General features: G+C 43.4%; 1 protein-coding gene across 1 annotated transcript in view; it reads right to left on the minus strand.

Moving 5' to 3' along the window:
• Positions 1 to 10265, minus strand: part of LOC126346251 (GATA zinc finger domain-containing protein 1) — a 50514-nt gene extending 40249 nt beyond the window's left edge. Inside the window, exon 1 of the mRNA XM_050002171.1 lies at positions 9870 to 10265. Within this exon, the coding sequence (XP_049858128.1) occupies positions 9870 to 10187 (318 nt within the window). The 5' untranslated portion in view covers positions 10188 to 10265. The remainder of the gene's footprint in view (positions 1 to 9869) is intronic.
• Positions 10266 to 23281: the final 13016 nt, after the last annotated feature.

The raw sequence follows: 23281 nt of genomic DNA on the forward strand, positions 1-23281 counted from the left end.
GGTTTCGACGATGTGTCCACTGGGTTCTCTTGCCGCAGAATCGGATGGGGGTGTGAAGGGAGTTTCCCTTGTCAGCGCCCCAAATTGATTACTGTCTGATAAAGTTCAAAACTTAATATAGTATAACTCTTTCAGAAACCCAAAAATAGGTCTACCATCAGTATAACTTTAACATATATTGACAACCGATCTAATTTTGCTGCAGTATGTAGTGAATGAATTAGCATATCTGAGGAGTGTGCTATCATCTAGCAGGATTTGTGCTGAGCGAACAGTTATAAAAGTCTGCCGTAGTGTGCTACCACCTGGTAGCACTGATGTAAACTTCTAATTGAGTGGCAAGGGCTACCAGTGCACATCGTATTTGGCCCATAAGGCAATTATGCCACACGAGTTACACAAGTGCAAAAGCTCCTTAAAATGTGCACAACTGATGGTGTGCTTGCCACCCTGTTGTCAATCATTCAAAGAAAAATAACCAATAAATCCACTAGATATCAAAAGTTAGGGTGTTGGTTGGTTGGTTGGTTTTGGGGTTTGATGGGGGCTAAACATCGAGGTCATCAGTCCCCAGTTCCAAACAGACATACTTGTAAAAGGCCTATACAGTAAAAGCGTAACCTCTGCACCCAGGGGGAGGGAACACCAAGGGGTACAGAGCTAAAATGAACACTGCAGTAACACAAAATAGAGGATACTTAAAAGGAACAGAGCAAATAGGTGACTAGAGTAAAACAGACTACAGTGGCTGATGGATCAGGTAAAAGGTCAACCTCACAACTACAAATGAAGAATCTCCAGCTAGAAAGCATTGATAGAGGTACCAACACAACTTGTTACCATAAAAGACACTAATTTGGTATCCACACAACAATTAAAAGTCACTGGAGTGGGTATAGCCAGAGAAATCATGCAAGAGCACCCACACTAGAGCGAGTGATAAAACCGAGCTGCACAGATAAAACGTAAAACTGAGTCAGCTATAGAGGCATCGTCACCTAGAATTAAAGGATTTGCAGCTGGAAAATTAAAGGACTGCCGCAAGGGAGCTAAAGGGGGCAGTCCATCAGAAGATGGACCACTGTCAGCCCTGCATCACAGCGACACCTGGGCGGGTTCTCACAACAAAGGAGATAGCTGTGGGTCAACCGCATATGTCCAATTCGGAGATGGCAGAGAACAACTGAGTCCCTATGCGTGCCCCTCTAAGATGAGTTCCATACGGCCGTGGACGACTTTACCTTGATGAGCTTATTTGGCGTGTTCAAGGCAGACCATTCAGATCTCCAGACATCGTGTACCTTGCGATGTAGGGCTGACCGGAGGGCTCTTTCCACGAGACCAAGCTCCAGGGGTGGCGAAGTGGTGGCCTGCTTGGCCAACTGATCGACACATTTGTTTCCTGGAATGCCGATGTGGCCCGGTGTCCACACAAACGCCGCTGAACGACCACACTCAACGAGAGCAAAAATAGCATCTTTAATACCATGCACCAAAGGATCCCGAGAAAAACACTGGTCGAATGCTTGCAATCCAGTCAGGGAGTCACTGCATATGACAAATGACTCCCTAGGGCAGGAGGAAAGGTGAACGAGTGCACGATAAAGAGCAACCAGCTCCGCAGTGAAAACACTGCTCCCACAAGGCAGGGAATGCTGCTCAATGTAGTTGCCGTGGATGAAAGCAAACCCAGTGTGCCCATCGACCACAGAACCATCGGTGTAGACTACATCTGCATCGCGAAACGAGGCAAGAAGAGCCAGGAATTGTTGACGAAAACTGGCAGGTGGAATGGAGGACTTGGAGTCGCAGGACAAATCCAAGCAAAACTGCAAGTGAGGGAGGGACCAAGGAGGGGTAGAAGAAGAGGGCCGGAAGGATGGAGGAAGGGGAAAGGACTCAAGTGGCGAGAGAAGGGAACAAACGCGGACTGCGATCGGGAGACCCGATCAAGGCCACCGTCGTGCGGAGGGGAGTGCAGAAGATGGAAAAAGGAGACTGCGGTTTGGATGGTCAGGTGGGGCATGGACGTGGGCGATGTACGACGCAAGCAACTGTTGTCAGCGGAATCGCAGGGGAGGGATTCCAGGTTCTACAAGAAGGCTAGTCACCCGACTAGTGGGGAAGGCACCTGTTGCCAGTCTGATGCCACAATGGAGATGCTCCACATCATCTTCAGGTGCAGTGGTGAACTCCTTTTCTGTCTCTATGTCCTTCTCCTTTTTCTTTTTTTTCTTTTTGGTAGGGTCCCATTTTGTCCCTCAGTTTATCAGGCTGGGTGGGCTTTTCCGACCCAGTCTCATGGACCGAGGAAGACCTGGAAGCCCTACGGCCCTCAGGTGGTGGCTTTTTCAGCCACTGGCTGACATCTGGAGGGGCAGTAACCATGGAAGGGAGGGCACCAAGCGATCCTTTCCGTGCGAGGGGAGCCGGGGGAGGTGGGCACTTCTCCAGTGCAGAGGTGGGGACTGAAGTCCCCAAAGAAGGAGGGTTTGTTACTCCCGATGTTGATAAAAAGGGAGCAATGGAAGAGGGTGTTCCCAACTACCTGGGTGGGGGGGGGGGGGGGGGGCAGGAATAGACGGCTGGGCTGGTGGGCCCACAAAAAGCGGCCGAGTTTGGGGGCTCATCGCCAGGGATGGCGACATCGAAGCTGCTGAAGCAAACGTCGATGAAATGTGCACAGGGTGAAGTTGGTCATAGTTGTGTTTTGCCTATGTGTAAGTGAGCCTGTACAAGGTCTTATACTCCATAATCTTCTGTTCTTTTTGATAAACCACACAGTCTGACGAGCAAGGTGAATGTTTCTGTCCGCAGTTGACACAAACAGGGGGCGGAATACACAGGATGTTGGGGTGAGAGGCACGTCAACAATTCCGACAGGTAGGGTTGGCATCACATCTCTATGACATATGCCCAAACCTCCAGCACTTAAAGCAGTGCACGGGAGGAGGGACCTATGGCTTAACATCACATCGATATACCATCACCTTGACCTTCTCGGGCAGGGTGTCTCACTCGAAAGCCAAGACGAAAGTGCTGGTGATGACCCTACTATCTTTAGGTCTCCTGAAGACACGTCGTACAAAGTGGACACCGCGGCATTCCAGATTTGCACAAAGCTCTTCGTCAGACTGTAACATGTCATGATGAAAAATTAGTCCCTGAACCATATTGAGGCTCTTATGAGGCATAATGGAGATGGCATCATCACTGAGCTTGTCACAAGTAAGCAATGCCCATGACTGTGCTGGGGATGCTGTCTGTATGAGGACTGCTCCAGACCTCATTTTAGACAGGCCCTCAACTTCTCCAAACTTGTCCTCTAAATTTTCTACAAAAAACCGAGGCTTTGTGCTCAGAAATGAGTCCCCATCTGTTCAGATGCAAACCAGAAATCGAGGAGAATACGTCTCACCAGGTAATTTAGACCACCGTTCCTCTCCTGGTGTGGACAGGGAAGGGAATGATTGGGGGTCATACTGTAAAGCATTGAACTTTCCTTTCTCAGAGACTCGTGCTTGCGCACTATTCGCATTTAGTTTTGTGGTGGTCCCACGAGCAGCTACGAGAAGCAATGTCCACCCAGACAGAGCCCCGCTTGCCTGGGTAAGCCTAATACAACCGGGTGGGCGGCAGGATCCCCAGAGGTCACCCGTTAGCAACTGTTCTACCTCAACAGCCTTGAGTCTCCTGGGCACGCAGTACACCTTGAGATTGGTGTTTTTCTGAGGTTTATACCATCCTCCTGACCCAGGCAGTTCAGCCAAGATCCTCAGGCTCTGTACCATATAACATTCCACTGTTGCGCCTTACGGTGGTTGTTGAAGCACGCTCAGAGCTTACGGTATTGAGGACTGGTGGCGCTTCCCAGTCTCCAGCTCAGGGACCCCGGGGTCGCCCAGCCCGTACCCAGCAACTAAATGCTGAGCTCCCTGAGGGGAAAGTTAGGGTGTTCATGTGCTCTTACACAACAGTTGCCACTCGGTGTATGGATGGGCTATGTAGCAGGTGGATCACATTGTCAATCTACTGCAACAATGCTAAAGTAAGTGTTACCACTATTTCTACATTTATTCCTCTTTGGCTAATGTGGTTTCCACTCAGTTGTGTTTGGTTTTTTTTTTTTTTTTTTTTTTTTTTTCTGCAGCCTTGATGGTTACCCGAAAGACCTATGTAAGCCATGCTGATAACTTTTATCTCTTGCAATTTTTTAAAGTTATTTTTATTGATATTTTTACTATGTTACTATTTGAGTATTGTTGTTTCTTTGGTCAGAATGACAGCTTACACTGCTACTTAAATGACTTGGTAGAAGCCCAGGTTACCCAAATGACTTTGTGGAAGCCCAGCTGATAATTACATTTCCACATTTTTTTACTATGTTATCATTTGAGTACATTGTCGTTACTTTGATGTAACCACAGCTTACAATGCTACTTAAATGATATTTTCAAGCCCAGACTGCAATTTTTAACCTTGAATTTTTAGTATTTTTAAAATTTTTAAATATATATTTTGATGGCTCCATATGTGTGTCTGTGGTTTTTGTAAATTGTTAAATCCTGTTTGCAGTGACCGTACCAAATATGAATTCAGTTTTTATATAGGTACATTGCGTAATTAATGCTATAAAAATGTTTTCAGAGCCTGCCTTAATTATTAATCAGCAATCATGTTTTTAGAATTATTTCCTATGTGTTTCAGCTAGCACTCTGTAATGTAATGACACAACTGATTTTAAATAACAAATATATGTTACACTAGACAACTGTCAGTCCAATTGGCAATGCCTGTCCTTTACCAGTCACGACCTTTCAGTCTAGTGGTGCCCTGGCTGCAATGATGCACTCTGTCGTGAGTGCCATAAGACAGATGTATGTGGTGAACAGCTGAATATAACTGTTTTAATTTTAACTTGCTGGTGCATCAGTCTTTTAGTCTGTTATGTACCAGCCAATTCATGAGCAAGAGTACTTATATCCTATTTTAAGACATATGCAATTGCCTGTCTGTCAAGGTAAATTGTTGTACATATAATGCACTCGCTTGCGCACGCACACACACATATATGATTCTGTATCTTACAGTTGTTTTGCCTATAGTCACATTGTACAATTGCTTTCCAGATCTGAAAGGTGTAACTTTGATTACCAAAACCAGTTATTGAGAGTAAAGGTTATTATTAGCAATCTTGGGAAATAAGTTTCTCTCACTGATCTATAGTTCCACTCTTCAGTGCCACTCATACTAAGACACCCACTGAAACACCTAGACTGAGAAGATGCTGCTGTGCCCCTTGACTCAATTCTGGACTCCATACTCAACTATGTGCTACTGTTCACCTGAAAAACTAAAGATAAAACCCTTGTGAAAGCAGTAAATCTTAATCAAGTACTGAAGCATGACAAGGTTGGTTGGTTAGTTGGATGGTTACCAGGACCATACTATTATGCCATTAGTCCCTTTGTCCTCAAACAGACAGGTCTATATAACTAAATCAGAGATAGCCCACAATGAAGAACCCAAGGGAAGAAAACCACAAAGTCTACCAATGTCAGTGAAGCTGAGATAAGGGAAAAAAAGAAGGGGGATGAAGGAAGAAAGGCAAGTAAGGGGTCCATTCTAGAGAGCAGCCCCTGAAAGCTGAGTGCACTGAGGAAACATACACTCCCCACCGCCAATTACAAGAGGTGCTCTACTCTGAGACTGCTTTGGAGAGACTGGCAACACGGACAGGAAGAGAAGCAAAGAGAATCAAAAGATGAACAAGACCACGTGAGATTTGGGGGGGGGGGGGGGGGGGCTGCAGCTTGCTCTGGGCAGAGAAGGAAACAGTTCTGCCAACCCCTCAAAGGGCCGATAAGGTTAAGTGGCCCACCTTTAAAGAAAATGGTAAAAACCAGCTTCATGAACAAAACGTAAAACTAAGTCAGCTCCTGGGGCATCGTCTCTTAACATCAGGGTTAGTGAGTCAGGGAGGCTGAGTCCGCCTTAGGGCACCTAGGCTGGGACAGTCCAGCAAAATGTAGGCCACTGCCAAAAGGGAGTCGCAACAGAGGAGATCACCATGAACCAGTCAAGTAAGGCTGACATGGAGCTGGCAAAGGATGGTAGAGTTCTTGCAAGAAGCCTGCATGGAGGACCTCTACAGATTCAGAGTCTCCTTTATCACCCAGGGTTGGTTTGGTGAAGTCAGAGTGAACCATTCCGTACTCCAGACACCTAAAACTTGGCGTAATACCCATCACAGGTCTGTTTCTTGAATACCGATCTCAATAGTCATTTTACCAGTAGCCAGTTTGGGCAGACTATCAGCGAGTTCATTCCCCGGGATCCCAATGTGGCCAGGGGTCCAGACAAAGGTCATTGGGTGTCCACACTGTTCAATAGCATACAGGGAATTCTAGATAGCTATGACCAAAAGGATAGCGAGTGTAGCATCTTTGCTTGCAAAATGCTCAAGCATTTGGTGCAGAAGATAAAGGACACGCCAGTGCAGGAACGGATGTGTTCAAGAGCATGAGAGATGGCTACCGACTCTGCAGCCATCTGGCAAGGAAAGCAGTTCAGTATGCCCCACATGAGTATAAGTAAAGCCTACATAGCCAGCAACTATCGAGCCATCAGCTTAGACTACTTCTGTACCCTGGGATGCACCTAGGATGAAGAAAAATTGGTTGCAGAGGGCCTTAGTATAAATCAAGTCTTTCGGGATTTGTGATTAGTCAAGACGAAGCTTTAGCTGAGGGATGCACCATGAGGGTGTATGGCCGTGGTTCAAGAGGAGAGGTGGAAGGAGAAACAATTGAAGTTCACAGATGATAGATCACATGCAGACTGTGATAATAATTCCTGATTGGGGCCACCATCGCAGGAGATGGATTATCGTGTTTGGAAAGAGGAGACAGTAGTTTAAATGCTTAGGGGAGCTGTGAATGTGAGTAGTATAACCGACAAGCTGTTGTTGGCACCTGATCCACTATGGAGGGGCTGCAGACTCCACGAGTATGCTGCTGACAGAGCTAGTTCGAACGGATCCCGTCAAAAGTTAAACCGCACAGTGGTGTATCAGATCCGGTATCCACAATGCTGAGGGCGATACCAGACTTCCATAGTTGAGGTGGGGTTGTATCAGGGGTTTGTAAAGCTGCAGAAGGGTAGTGCAATTTGCACACCAGCTGGTATTACTCAGGCAGCGAAGTGCATTAAGATGCAGCCAGCACTTTCACTTGAGCTGGGGAGGATGGGGAATTCATGCCAATCAAGGCCAGTTCCAAAAAGCGATAAGTCTCCCCCACATTGAGCAGTTGGTTATCAAGGTAAAGTTCTGGTTGTGGGTGAATGGTATGATATTGACAGAAGTGTATAAAGCATGTCTTGGCAGTGGAAAATTGAAAGCCATGGATGAAGGCCCTTGCCTGTGCTTTTCATATGGCACCATGCAGTCAACGTTCAGCGACACCCACGTTAGAGGAGCAATAATAGAGCCAAAAATCATCAGCATACAAGTAGGGTGATATCAAGGATGCCACAGCTGCTGCTACACTATTGATGGCTACTAGAAAGAGAGACACACTCAGTACAGAACCCTTGGGACCCCATTCTCTTGAATATGACAGGTACTGTGGGAAACACCAACTCAAAACCAGAACATTAGGCATGGCAGGAAGTTCTGGATGTAAATAGGGAGTGGATCCCGGACACCCCACTCTTGTAAGGTAGCACAGATATGGTGTCATAAGCATTTTGCAGGTCGAAGAAGAGGTGTGGATGTTAGGCAAAAGCACTTACTGCAGAGGCAATTACTGTATATGGGCTGTTGCCTCTATTTCTAGGATTTCAAAATAAACACAGGTGTCAGAAAGCAGTTACATTCAAGGAATAAAAAATAGATAGTTCTCAATGCAACTTATGACAAAGCTACAACTATTTGTTTCAGTTACAAGACAAGTTGTGGACCTACTTTTTACCTGCAGCATGCTGTAAGTTCCTTTAATATTTCTACTCACTAGATCACTTAAAGATATCCTGCCACTCTCCATATTGAAAATAAATGTAATCAATTATTATCTATGGCCACACCCCCATAATCAGAGTCAGTGATTCTCACTGTTGTCATATACTACCATCTGATTCACTACAACTGATATCATCGAACTGCCAACATCAGCACACAGTAGAAGAGCCACCGATACCATAAGTGCTTTTCAGTTGGGCGATCTACTTACTCATTATGATATGAATATCTTGATGCATAGCTTTGAAAGGTATTCCATAGGAACAATTCATTTATTTTATAAAAGAAGACTTGTTATCACAGTATTTTTGTGATTCCTTCAGTGTGTATACCTCCAAAGTTTGGTATTCAAATTTTCAAATATCCACTTTTCAGGCCCAAAAATAACAAAAATGGAGCTATTGTTTCCTATAGTTAGATATCATAAACTACTAGTGTCATATAGAGCAAGAACACTTACAAATGTTTCCTTAATTTTTTACGAATTTTTGAAATTTGTAAATTTTCATTTTTTGGTAAAGTTTGGGGTTAGTTATCTCACCTGGGACTGAACATAAAAAATGATTTTTGCACAATTTGTACACCTATATGATAGCAACGTACTGTAAAAATTTCAAAATTGATATCTGACTGTGACCAAAGATATGAATTTTTGAAAATGAGGAGATAATTCATTTCATTTCTTTGGTGCATATTAGATAAACGCAATCCATCTACAATATATTGCTTACAAAGCACTTTGAGCAGTACCCTAGAATATTGCTCAAATGTTTGGGACCCATACCAAATACAGCAAACATGGAATATTGACCGTATACAATGAAGGGCAGCTCGAGTCGTTACAAATTTATTTGACCCATGGGACAGTGCCACTAAATGCTGAAAGAAAGTTTAAAGAATGACAGCTCTATGAACATACAACAATGAATAAGTAGAGCACACAGACAAGTCAAGAGTAATTACAGGATGCATAGAAGCATTTAAGCAATATACGTGACTGGAATACAAACAAGCAATAACAATGTTGCATAAAGTACGTAATCACACTTATTAGTCCTATTTTATAAGGTGCCACACACTTCAGCAATATTCTAGGATGGGTCACACAAGTGATTTGCAAGCAATCTCCTTCATAGACTGATCGCATTTCCCGAGTAGTCTACCAATGAACCAAACTCTGCCATCTGCTTTACCTACAAGTGAGCATATGTGATCGTTGAGTTTCATATTCCTACATAATGTTGCACCCAGGTGTTTGTATGAGTTGGCCGATTCCAACTGACACTCATTGATATTATGATCATACGATACTTTTTTCCTTCTTTATGCTTTTTGTGAAGGGCATAACTTACATATATGAACATTTAAGGAAAATTAACGATCTTTGCACCGCTTTGAAATAGTAACACGGTCTCACTGAATATTTATGCGACTTCTTTCAGATAGTACTTCATTTAATACACAACATGTGCACTACAGGTCCCAACACGCTTGCCTGTGACACACTTGAAGTTACTTCTACACCTGACTATGACTCCCCATCCAAGTTATCTTTCTGTGTCCTCCTTATTAAAAAAAATTAAGTCACTTCAGCACTTTTTTAGCGGCTATTCTATTACAGCCTTTCCATTTTTTTCACTCTGTGTTTGCTACCAATACCAGATGGAGCAAATTTACAACATTCAGATAAATCTATTTTATGAACAAAATACTGGCGTTCTGGGAATATTACACTTACGTGGGATCGCTTCGTAATATGGAACTAATTTGTGTAAATTTATGTACAGAACATTTAAACACTGCACCACAGGGATCAACAAATTGTGTGTGAGAAAGATAAGTTACTCACGGTTTTCTTGAAGATAACACGTCTCCCTTTACCCTTTGGAGTAAGAGGCTTCGGAAGAGCGTATGGATTTAATCTTGTTTTGTAATTCCGCGTACTTCTTGTACTCTTACGAGTTGCAATGCGTGGCGCTGTTTCTTGGGATTTCGACGACTGTGAAGCAATGTCTTCATTCTTGGGAGGGCAAGAGGTCTTAGTTACCAAATCACAACAGTCCACACACACGAAGCCATCGGCTGTCTGTTTCCAAAGTTTACTTTCAGTTACATTACACTTATAGCACTCAGGCTTTATGCCCAACGGCATTGTATCATCTGACATTCCACCATAACAAAACAAGTACCGATTGTCACTTTGATGCAAGGAGTTTAGAAATTCGAACCTCCTTGCTTTGAAGAATCTGTCAGAGGTGCCAACATTAGCAAAAACGAAATTTTTCACGGATACAGATTTTATATATATATATATATATATATATATATATTTCACGTAACAAGGTATTCGCAAAGTTGAATTATTTCGTAGAGTGGAAGAAAGAAGACTGAGAACTTTGGAGATGGAGAATTAGTACTCTGTTAGAAATGCCATAAATTCCGTGCAAGCTTTTATTTTTGAGTGTGTAGGAACTGGTCAACGAAAACGACTTTCATGATGTGTAGAGACTGTCAGCGTTACCGATTCATAAACACAATGTTTATAAATTATATGGACAGATACCACTTAAACACTTGGCATGGAGAGCTGAAGTTGTGTTGCGGTGTGCTGTAGGTCGTCTCTGGAGATGCTGTCTAGCTCGTACTTGTCTAAATGTCTTCATTGGGGCAGCTGTCTGCCTGTTCGTGAGGTCGGTACTGGCTGAGTGGGTGGTACTGGAGGTGCCATCGTTAGGTCGACCGCCGGTGGCTGTGTGTGATCCTGTTGTGGGGGCGCAGGCAGTCCAAGATTAGCGACGCAGAAGGAGCTAGCAAATGCTACGGGCCCCGGCCCGGACTTGGGGGCCGGGGAGCGGCCGCGCCTAGATGCGAAAACTCTTGTCAAGTTAGAGGAGTCTTTTTCTTCTTTTTTCTTTCTTCGACAGTCATTACAAATATAGCATTTATTTTATGCAAGTAGACTAGTGAAAGAGGTGAATTACCTAACCATTTGGTTAAGTTCGCAACATTCTGCCAACTGATTAATAATGTTCCTGGCGTCACGACGGATAACAGGGTTATCGGTGTGTCGGAGCTAACCTTGGTGGCCAGCAATAGCTTCTTAGTGACACTTAGTTCGTGCATCAAACCCCTTGCATGCTACCAACGCCACATGTACAACAATTCGATTCCAAAAGGGCAGTTGACACAAGCCTCGAGAGGTTCGGATACCTAACAATCGGTGGTTGGAGGCCAAAGGTCAACTTCTTTTGCAAAGTAGAAGATCATTAAGTGGATGACATCGCTTTTATATAGTTATTCCAAAGTTGGTGACTGAAGCATAAGGTAAGGTTTGTTCATATATGCCCCAAAGTATAACAGCATAAAAGTATGTCAGTTCTCGGTATGCAACTATGCAGGAATCAGCTATTTGTGTGTGATATCATCAAAAAACACTGCAGTTTTTATTTGGATGATTTCAAATACAGTAGACATTTATTTAGCGCTCAGAATTTGTTCATCATTCGTTCTGGTATATAGTGGAGAGTTTTTAATACCACAATGGAACGTCGTCGACTTGAAGTCTTATTTTAAAGAAGAAAACAGAACATTGGTGAAATAACAACCTTGCAATCGATTTTGAGTCAAAATTTTCATAGTGCGCAGCTTTGACCATCTGTGGAGTACATTTTAAGCATTAGTTCGTTGCAGTACCCACCCCACTGTATCCTCTCAATGGTAAAGCGTGAAGCACGAACACAGCTAATTGGTTAAACAATTATTTTAATAGCAGGTAAATAATTTTCAAGATACAGATCCATACTGTTGAAGAACGGTGTAGCTCTTGAATCTGTATTCACATTAATGTTGTAAGCTTTACTATTCAAAAGAAGTGTTCCTTCAGTGTTACCTCTAACAATTTTACAAAGGATGGTGATCTGGAGTGACGTCCATCCAGCTACTCAAGACATTGGCAGCGAAAATCATTCAATATTGGACATGGCTTTGCTGCATATAGGCCGATAATCTTTAAATGATATGCTCAGTGGTTTCCAGTGCATTGTGAATTTACAATTATAATAAAAGTTATAAGAAAACTGGACATGAGGAAGTTTTTTATAACAGCTATCGAAGCGAAAACATTATTTTTAGAATTTTTGAATGTTTGTCTGTACGGGCATCACGCAAAAACTAATGCACAGAATTGGATGCGATTTTCAGTTGTATTTTTGCAGGTCTAACTTAGAATGTGATGCAACTTTCATTTTGACACGCCACGTAGAATCAAAGTTATCGCAGTTTTGCCATAAAAGCTTGTGCTATTACACACTACAGGACATTGTCGCTTGCTACAAAGAATCAAATGTGCCGACAGGACGGCAAAGCACCGGCATCCTTTATATGCGGACGAAGTTACGAGTGAAAGCTAATTGCAGTATAAAAATGTATGTTACTGGCACCAGCTACAGACTAATAAAACACGTGAACAGTCTCAAAACTATATTTCGTGGGAAGTAGCGAAAACAAACATGTGTACAGGAGAGTGATTAAGTGTGCGTGGCACCAGCCTTTATTTAATGTCCGTTGAACGAATTTACGCACACAACTGTCAGAATTTAGTAAAGTTTTAACAAAGAGTGTTTATGAATGTGTTGTTTTCAATCATTCCAATTTCTCCGACAACAGAAACAAGTCCGGGCTTATCTCAGACAGTCCCTCCCAGATATGGACAGCCTTGAATAAGGTCAATGCAAAGATAAATTCGGAGAAAGCCAGATTTGTGACAACTCTAAACCAGTACACAATCTTCTTCCACCTGTTTTTATTCCGGAAACGGCAGACTGTTCAGTTCCATGTTCTTCATTCACTGACAAGGTTTTGTGACCTAAAAACTATTAGAGAATGACAACTAATTTACTAATGATTTTAGAAACCGCGTCTTCTCGCGACATCCGTCAGTATTTCTTGTCCATAAAATGACATGATCCCCATAAAACAAACTTTGTTCATCTCGTGCCCCTAGTATGCACGTCGCTCCTTTTAAAAGTAGAAACAGAGGTGACAGCAAGAGTCGATCTGCAGATAACGTTGGCATGTTGTGTAATTTTATATCGTATTAATGACGCACAAGACTGCAGGAGTGTGTCGTCTTTTGTCCTTTTTGACAGGAGGAGGACCATACATGATTTCTAAAATGAAAATACACGTATACATATTCTGTATATCGAAAACTAACATAGGCATAGTAGCTAGGGTGTTGCTGAAACATTCTTCATACACAGTAAATATGACTGTTGCGTAACGATACCTAGTTGTTTTGTTTTAGTTAGATGGGTTACCTTTCGCACAACAGTAGAACTCTTACTGCATACGTACACCCATGTGACTGATTATTTTGAAAAATTGGGTCCACTTGTATTATGTCTATAATGCCCTAGTTTCCAATGTCTTAACGTCGCGTACCGTCACGTTATGTAGCATACGATACTAAATTTATGTAGATCGATTATGCCGACCTTTGAAAACATGCGTACATCGCTGTCTACCCTATTTACTGTGAATTTAAAGATTTTTTTTACAATAATTGAAAAATATTCTTAAAGGCTCTGAAAGATTCTCTTCTTTTTAGTCTTTCAGAAAGTGACAGACCTTTCGTATACTCCTTCACTATCATCTCGAGCAAGTACTGATGATTTTAAATCATCAGAACAGTCTTCATAATCACTTACTTCTTCATTTTAGCGTCCATTGTCCTTACAACTACTGGAGGTTGTAAAGAATTATCGAAAGTCAGTCCATTATTTGCATCTTCATTTGGAAAGTTGGCTATGGTATCTGCAACGTATAAATAAGAGTGCAAAGAAAAGTCAATTCACTTTAGTTTGCATGTGAAATAGCCGGAAAATAATTATTTTAGTCAGTCACGTCTTTATTAGCTCTCGCTATTTTACATTCAACCATTTCAATTTGACCGTCTGTCCATTCAAATCCAGGAACTGCCGCACTGTAGCCGCTGGGTACCCAGTAAGTCGAGGTTACATACGGAATTCGCGCTTAGGCTTAAATAGCTGCAGTGCGGCAAAGCGCGTGGCGAATAATCAGTGCGCACGAGTATACTCAGGTCTTAACTGCATACTTTCAGTATATTGTCTACATTCTCAAGTTAGATCGTTTGTGGGGGTCGACATGTTACCAGTGTTCTTCCCTTATCAAATATAAAATATGAAGCCAAGTGGATGATGTTTTTTTGAGAGCGCAAATTACGAATAATTTAAAGATGTGCCTAAGTTTGTTTTGATGGGTAGATAACAGCTGAGAGCTCACTCTCATCTCGTTTCCTTCTCCTGCCTGCATAATGCCTATGGACAGAGATTCAATAGATCTCGACAGGTGGGAAGCTGTAGTAGTCTGAACTCTTGGAGGTGAATGTCGGTTTCACCCCACTCTCGTATAGTGCTAGTGAGCAAATTCTCGCTTTTGCTTGCAAGGTACGTATCATTTGCACAAGCTGTATGGGTGAAAAACTCTCATATATACACAATCAGATTAAATGGCAGTGTTCCATTTTACTTTGTAATTTATTTTCCCTTCTGCACAGATCGAGTTAAACAACATGAGAAGGAGACAGAGAGATACTGGACGCCACTACTCTTCTGGAAGTGCAAAGCGTAAAGCAAGAGATGGAAAGGAGGGGAACACACATGCTGTTATATCTAAAACATGTAAACTGTCTGAGTATTTTAATGTTCAGAATGATTTTGCCGAATATACAGAAAATCAAGTACAAGATAAAAAGCTGTAGTTGACTGTAAGGATGATAGTTATACCACAGAAGATTCACAAAATATGCAAATTTTTCCCATGGAGTTACGTTTTCCACAAGTGATACAGCACTTTTGAACAGACGGCAGTTCTTCCAGTTCAGCCACATCATCTCCAAAAAAAAACTGAGCAGAAATGCATAGGAAGTCCTATTGGCCCAGAGACCTCGTCTTCAGGACAACGATAAGTCGAAAAAAATTTTACAGGCTTCTGATTTTGCAGCATCTTGTACAAGTGGAACACAAAGTGAAAGTAAAATGTATTCTAACAATATTAGTGACGGGCCAAACAACTTTGAGAGAGACTGTTGAATTATGAAAGGAAGTAGCGAAGTTCAGCATATGAACAATAGTTTTTTGTCTTCAATGAAAACATATGTGAAGGAAAATAAGCCCAAATTCTGTAAAAAAAAGTCGTTTTTCACATATAAACATAAACTAACGAATTAAACTTACACGAGAGATTGGTTGTCCCATTCAGAAAGCAAAGAAAAACTGTTCTGTTTTGTTTTCAAAGTGGCACATTCTGACTGTATTCGGACAAAGGCATGACTGGTACACTCTGCATTGTTGCTAGATGTATCCAAGATGGCGGCGATATCGTCATCCAAGATGGCGGAGTGTAGACTTGACAACAGCGCATGATGTCATCCACGAGGGCAGTAATGAAGTTATCCAAGATGGCGAGAAGATAGGTCAATTGGGCTACCTCCACAAACCTCCCCCCCTCTCCGCTCTCGAAGAAAAAGGCGGGAAGTTCAAATTTCATCAGAATAATGCAATACACCACAGTTACCTCTACTAAGCTATGAAAAAGGTGGGAAGATAGGTCACTTGGGCTACCTCTACCAACCTAAGAAAATGGCAGCAAAGAAAAGGCACTTGGACTACCTTCACTAACCTAACTCACCTGAGCTACGGTCGCAGGTTCGAATCCTGCCTCGGGCATGGATGTGTGTGATGTCATTAGGTTGGTTAGGTTTAAGTAGTTCTAGTTTCTAGGGGACTGATGACCACAGATGTTAAGTCCCATAGTGCTCAGAGCCATTTGTACCATTTTTTTAACTCACTTGACTGCACCTGTTCCTAGGGATTGGCAGAAGTCTGAATTTTTGTGTTAAAGAAAGGTCACTTGGGCTATCTCTACAAACCAAAGGAAATGGCGGGAAAGAAAGGGCACTTGGACTACCTCCACTAAACAAAGTCATCTAACCGCCAGCTCTTCCTAGGGATTGGTGGGAAAAGGACTCGGGCTGTGCTGGACATAAGTCTTTATTATTTTGCATGCACTATTTATTTAAACAATTAGATGCAGTAAAGTAGGTCACTTGGGCTACCTCCACTAACCTAAGTCATCTGATCACCACCGATCTCCAATCCAGCAATATATCGCTGCAAAACATGTTGATGTAGTGAACATATAGTTATTATCCTGCGCCATACAAAATCATCCCTTTTCATCATTTGCACATATACCACAAAAACAGACAGCACTGTATATACCCCTCACAGCATTAGATATTTCCCTGCGAGGTCGGCGGCCATCCATGACCGGCAGGTGACCAGAGCACCCTCAGCAGACCGAAGTCACTCTCAGAACTGTTCTACAAATTCGGGCTCGCTTACTCTCGGCACAAACGCGTTGCTGTTTCTAGCCTGCACATGCTTGCTTGCTTGCTTTTCTACATCCACCTCTGGAGTCTGGGATTACAGAACACATGTATTTTCGCATGGTTTTCCATAATATTATACCATTATCGCAGTACTTCTCGATAACAAGCACTCAGCAGTAGCCTACCAATCGATCGCAGAACATAATTCTGAAGATATAGACTGGAAATTATTTCTCTGCAAAACCCAAAACTTCAGCGTTTACCCCGCCTATAAAGACCTTTATGGGAGAACTCGAAACAAATAGAGGAAGCTGATACATCCATTCATAAATACCAATGTCCGTGATGTAACAGATTCCAAATCATCCCTATAATCTACTAATGTGTTTCTCATGTCTAGAGAGCCAGGAAATGCATCTTTCATCTGCTAGATGCACATACCACAATCCATGTTCCCTTAACTAAATAATGTGCAGAAGCAGTGAACCGATCAGTTTACATGGGAGGGAATAACGGTCCAGCAGAAACATAACTCGATTTTCAATCTTCTCAATTTTCCATGTGATCACGAAAGCTATCCAAAACATTAACTATTAGGTCGCTATTCGATCGTCTAGAGGATGACACAGGTAAGTCATCTACATTTGCATGGCTCCTATTGTTAACCATAAAAATGAATCATTCGTGCACAGGTCACTTATGCTGCACGAATAGCCAGAATCATCATCCTAAGAAACCACCCTCATATATATTTTATGCCTGTACTTACAACTAAATTTTAGGATTTCGGTCTCAATTGAATGACATACGACAATGAGTGAAGTATCAGAAATACACCCTACTGACAGCAGTGGCTCTGGAAATAGAAACATCTGTACCATCGTTATCACTTTAGATACTTTTCCCTTTGCATATTTTAGAACACAAACACATATTTTATAAGCCTCATGCTCAAGGTCAATCTATCACGCATACCCTGCTACTACTAAGTATAATAGTGCGCGAGTAAATGATTGCAGACAATACAAAATAATACTGACTGAAAAAAAGCAATGTCTGGACATGCCTAATAAGTTTTTCTGTGTCTTAGATAGGCGCAATCGTCTCATATGTTATAAAAACTGATCGCACCAATTACCCTATGTTACTGTCGTAAGCGCTCTTAGGTTTACAGGTGCACACTAGTATCTACACTCCTGGAAATTGAAATAAGAACACCATGAATTCATTGTCCCAGGAAGGGGAAACTTTATTGACACATTCCTGGGGTCAGATACATCACATGATCACACTGACAGAACCACAGGCACATAGACACAGGCAACAGAGCATGCACAATGTCGGCACTAGTACAGTGTATATCCACCTTTCGCAGCAATGCAGGCTGCTATTCTCCCATGGAGACGATCGTAGAGATGCTGGATGTAGTTCTGTGGAACGGCTTGCCATGCCATTTCCACCTGGCGCCTCAGTTGGATCAGCGTTCGTGCTGGACGTGCAGACCGCGTGAGACGACACTTCATCCAGTCCCAAACATGCTCAATGGGGGACAGATCCGGAGATCTTGCTGGCCAGGGTAGTTGACTTACACCTTCTAGAGCACGTTGGGTGGCACGGGGTACATGCTGACGTGCATTGTCCTGTTGGAACAGCAAGTTCCCTTGCCGGTCTAGGAATGGAAGAACGATGGGTTCGATGACGGTTTGGATGTACCGTGCGCTATTCAGTGTCCCCTCGACGATCACCAGAGGTGTACGGCCAGTGTAGGAGATCGCTCCCCACACCATGATGCCGGGTGTTGGCCCCGTGTGCCTCGGTCCTATGCAGTCCTGATTGTGGCGCTCACCTGCACGGCGCCAAACACGCATACGACCATCATTGGCACCAAGGCAGAAGCGACTCTCATCACTGAAGACGACACGTCTCCATTCGTCCCTCCATTCACGCCTGTCGCGACACCACTGGAGGCGGGCTGCACAATGTTGGGGCGTGAGCGGAAGACGGCCTAACGGTGTGCGGGACCGTAGCCCAGCTTCATGGAGACGGTTGCGAATGGTCCTCGCCGATACCCCAGGAGAAACGGTGTCCCTAATTTGCTGGGAAGTGGCGGTGCAGTCCCCTACGGCACTGCGTAGGATCCTACGGTCTTGGCATGCATCCGTGCGTCGCTGCGGTCCGGTCCCAGGTCGACGGGCACGTGCACCTTCTGCCGACCACTGGCGACAACATCGATGTACTGTGGAGACCTCACGCCCCACGTGTTGAGCAATTCGGCGGTACGTCCACCCGGCCTCCCGCATGCCCACTATACGCCCTCACTCAAAGTCCGTCAACTGCACATACGGTTCACGTCCACGCTGTCGCGGCATGCTAGCAGTGTTAAAGACTGCGATGGAGCTCCGTATGCCACGGCAAACTGGCTGACACTGACGGCGGCGGTGCACAAATGCTGCACAGCTAGCGCCATTCGACGGCCAACACCGCGGTTCCTGGTGTGTCCGCTGTGCCGTGCGTGTGATCATTGCTTGTACAGCCCTCTCGCAGTGTCCGGAGCAAGTATGGTGGGTCTGACACACCGGTGTCAATGTGTTCTTTTTTCCATTTCCAGGAGTGTATGTTAAAAGGTATACTTGCTTTGTAAATCGAGATATGACATTACCTCTGAATGAGGTGGTTTTCTTGCCCAGACACATACCGACACAGTGATCACTGGAGTGTATATTATCATACAAGCAGTCCAGTTACACGTAGCCCATGATGCTACCTCATGAGAAAATCATTGAATATTGAAAGTGATTCAGCTAAGGAAGGTGGTATGAAACCGCTATCTGCAACTCCCTCACACCGCTAGATATTTCTGTAGTATTTGTAACATATTGTCTCGATACCATGTCAGAAGTTCTGCGATATATCCACTGTGTTATAAGCGATGACTGATTGAGAAGGATCACAAACAGCAACTGATTGAGGTCGTAAGAAAATGTGCACTAGCTTTTCAGATCTCTAGTATTATGCTATCCACTAGAAATGAAGTCTATGATTTGGAATCAGGTCTTTCCATTCCAGCACATTGGATCCTATTGACAAGTCCTTTAATGATTACAATCACTACTCAGTCATATTTCTTCTATAGTAAAATTCCAACCTGGTTTTAGTTAGCCCCTACGCATGTTGCAACTGATCCCATTTCTACAGGTTTGCGCATATGATCATTCCAATTTAATTCGGAACTGATCTGAAGTTGGAGAAAGCCATATCCAACACCTTCTGCAACCCATGTAGAAACAGAATGACCTGAGTTAGTGCAACAGGACCGCCTGTGGCCATTCAATAGAAATGCGTGTGTTGTGGTGTGTCTCCAAACCACATACAGGTAATACACTACGAAGCAGATCTGTGTCCATTCACATCTATCAGCCCAACATGCTATCATCGCTATTCTGTACCATCCAACAGAGAAAAATTACGAACTATAAAAGCTTCACTGACTTCATCCGATATAGAATTCACCTAGGCACTGGTGCTGGTGTGATGACGCATAGGTGCGGTAGAGGTTCAACGTGAAGAGAGAAATGTCACAATGCTTCCCAGAATATCATTCCTCCCAGCATTCCTAATAGAACAGCCTGTCTGTCACTAAATTTACCCATCAAACTGCAGCTGCTATCGGTGTGGGACGATCCTATTAAATATACAGCTTTCGATCCACTGCAGAGGCCAGTTTCAAGTTTCATCGCCTGTACTGTAGGAGGATGATCATATCCCGCAGACTATACTGTAAATCACAAGAGATGTTCTCTGTTGTTTGTAACATTATTTGTTTCTGCTGTTGCACGCTCTGTACATCACCATATATTTTGTTTTTATCTGCCACGACTTCGAGGTTCTAAACTGACATTAAGACGTTTTGATCCATGGCCTCTCACAGAGAACTAGACATCGCACCATGTAAATCATGTTATCACTGAGTCTGCCATAACATGCCCCACACACACAAACACTGGATGATTTTAAATAAAGGAGAGTTACAACATAAGGAAATTGAGGGAGTTTTTGCAGAATTGTGGATGGTTTCCAAACTACAGCCCGAAAGTGATTCACAAGCTATACATTTAAACCCATCTGTCATAGTCACAGAATAGCTGATGACTCTATGTTTTGTTTCGACTGATTCATCATATTGCAGTCATGTATGCGATCACTGTTTCAGTGCTATCCACCCCAGAAGGTGCTGTCCATCCATCAAAACTCTTTCTCCAACTCAAACAAGCGATATCAGTCAATCATTATATGGTAACCAACAGCATGCCAGTGCATGGATGGGATGGAAGAGACACCATGAATGCACTCTAATAACAAGCATCACAGTTAGAAATTTTACAGTAATTTCAACACTGGCCAATGATGTGACAACATGTTTCTCAATTTCAGTACCATAGCTAAACCACCCCTTCCCCACTTTGCGAGTAGATCGCGAATGTGGATAGATGACTGTGCAGTATATCCATTCATTGTTAATTCTCGAACACAAACACCACCAAATTTCTAACACCATGAGCATAGTGCTTAATTTACGATCCATCTCTCAGCATAAGGGAGTCACAGAGCATTCTCGCTGTCTTAGGGTAAAATTAGAGAGTTGAAGACCCGTCCTCACAGCCCTGCAGCACCATTACCGATTTAATCTGCAATGGACAAGAAGAAGACCGCTGCATTCTGAATTTTCAGTCTTGCAGAGAAATAATTTCCAGTCTATACGTTCAGAATTAAGTTGCGAGATACATCAGTAGGCTACTGCTGTGTGCTTGATATCGAGTAGTGCCACGAAAATGGTATAATATTATGGCATACGATGCAAAAATACATGTGTTCTGGGTAATCCCAGAGTCTGGATATGGGTGTAGAAAAACAATAAAGAAAGCAGGTCCGGGGTAGAAACAGTTACGCGTTTGTGCTGACGGTAAGCGAGCACCGAACTTGTACAACAGTTCTGAGAGTGACTTCGGTCCACTGAGTGTGCTTTGGTCACTCGCCGGGCATCGATGGCCGCCGCCGACCTCGCAGGGAAATATCTAATGCTGCGAGGGGTATATATGATGCTGTCTGTCTTCATGGTATATGTACGAATGATGTAAAGGGGATGATTTTGTATGGTGCAAGAGAATGTTATGTTTACTGCAGCGACATGGTACAGGGCGATATATTGCTGGGTTGGAGATTGGTTTCGCACTCTAATATTCAAGCTCCTGTCCTCAGTGGGACAGCAGTGTAATTGAGTAAGTGTCTTTCCGTATTTGACGATATATAGTGTCACTTTGCAGGGTTTAATTGTCAGTGCAATATGGTGATCTGAATGCTTCGATACCAGCGGCATCAGTAAATCGGAGGGTAAATTCGATAAGAGCCAATCAATGCTCGATTAATTCAGAAGACATTCTTTTTGCTGGGATATAGGAGTCTCTACATAGCAGTGGGAACGTTTGTGTGTGTTGAAAGCAGGAAGAGTAACATGTGATGGACGGGGTACCATATTAGGACCGCTAGGAAGACTGCATTTGATGTTATTCTGCGCTATTTTCGTAAACAGGTTCTGTTAGGGCAAGAATTTCCTTGCATACAAGCTGAGACATCAAGAAAGCGAGCATTAACTCATGCTGGGGCAGTTAAGCACAGTTAGACACGTCTCGCATGTCATTCTAGGAACTCGGGGAGAACTCTAACTGTATACCTGAAAATAGCAGCAACTTTCACCTGCTCGCTGCAGGTAGCAGCGGCGTGAGAGCGATGGCTCGTGGTAGCTTGCGTTTATCGGTGGGCTCGTCACAAGTGCACTCATGGAGCGTCTGTGCTCTGCAAATATGTCTTCACTCCCATCCAGTCGCATCAACAACAGTGCCTAGGGGAACAAGTATATCGAGAGGAATTTCTGAAGCACTAAGTATGAAAGGGATGTCACTGTTTCGTACTTAAGGGCGCCTGTGTGTGGTTTGACAGCTGACGAACACATCACTTCACAGTGGCAGCCTGTAGCCTCCTGTGTGGTCTAGTGGACAGGGAGTGGCGAGCGGTGCTTGTCCACGTTGATTGCATGACTGTTGTATTGTTTTGCTAGCAGGTCTGTAGTCTAAGGTATGCATTATTTGGACAGTTTACGAGTTGATTTCGTGTCTGCACATCAGTGTGCTGCATTATATCGGAGAACTTTGCATATTTCGGTAATTTAGGAGTTGTTTGCATGTCTGCAGAGCGTTATTTAGGGGTAGTTTAGAGGTCTGTGTGCTGTGTGGCGTTACCCCGAGCATGTCAGAGCGTGTGTTTTGTATCAGCGTAATAAAATCAATCCAAAAATAAATTGTTCCAAATTAAATTAAGTACACTCCTTCCTCTCTCCAGCAGCCAGTGCATGCTGAGTCATTTTACATTCCAGACAGCCACCTGGGGTTATGTCACTGAATGGATGACAGCACCCTCTGGTGACATTACTGTGTACTAAGTCCAGACTTTGTGGTGACCACACTGTTTCCCCTATTTCATCTCACCATCTTGGATTACATCACAGATTAGACAACAGTGCTCTCTAGTGGTGTTTCTGTGTGCTAGGTCCAGACTTCGTAGTGGACACACTGTTTCCCGCCATCTTGGCTAACAGTACTTGCATCATTAGCTGATATCATGGCAGCCATCTTGGAATACGTCACGGAATGGACGAAAGCGCTCTCTGTGGGTGGTACTGTGTACTAGGTCAGTTGGACTCCGGCCCCCATGGTGACCACACTGTTTCCTGCCACTTCGCCCCTCCCCACCCTAGACCGCCATCTTGGATTATGTCACGGAACGGAAAACAGCGT

This window comes from Schistocerca gregaria, chromosome 1 (genome assembly GCF_023897955.1).
Source record: "Schistocerca gregaria isolate iqSchGreg1 chromosome 1, iqSchGreg1.2, whole genome shotgun sequence".
Classification (NCBI taxonomy): Eukaryota; Metazoa; Arthropoda; class Insecta; order Orthoptera; family Acrididae; genus Schistocerca; species Schistocerca gregaria.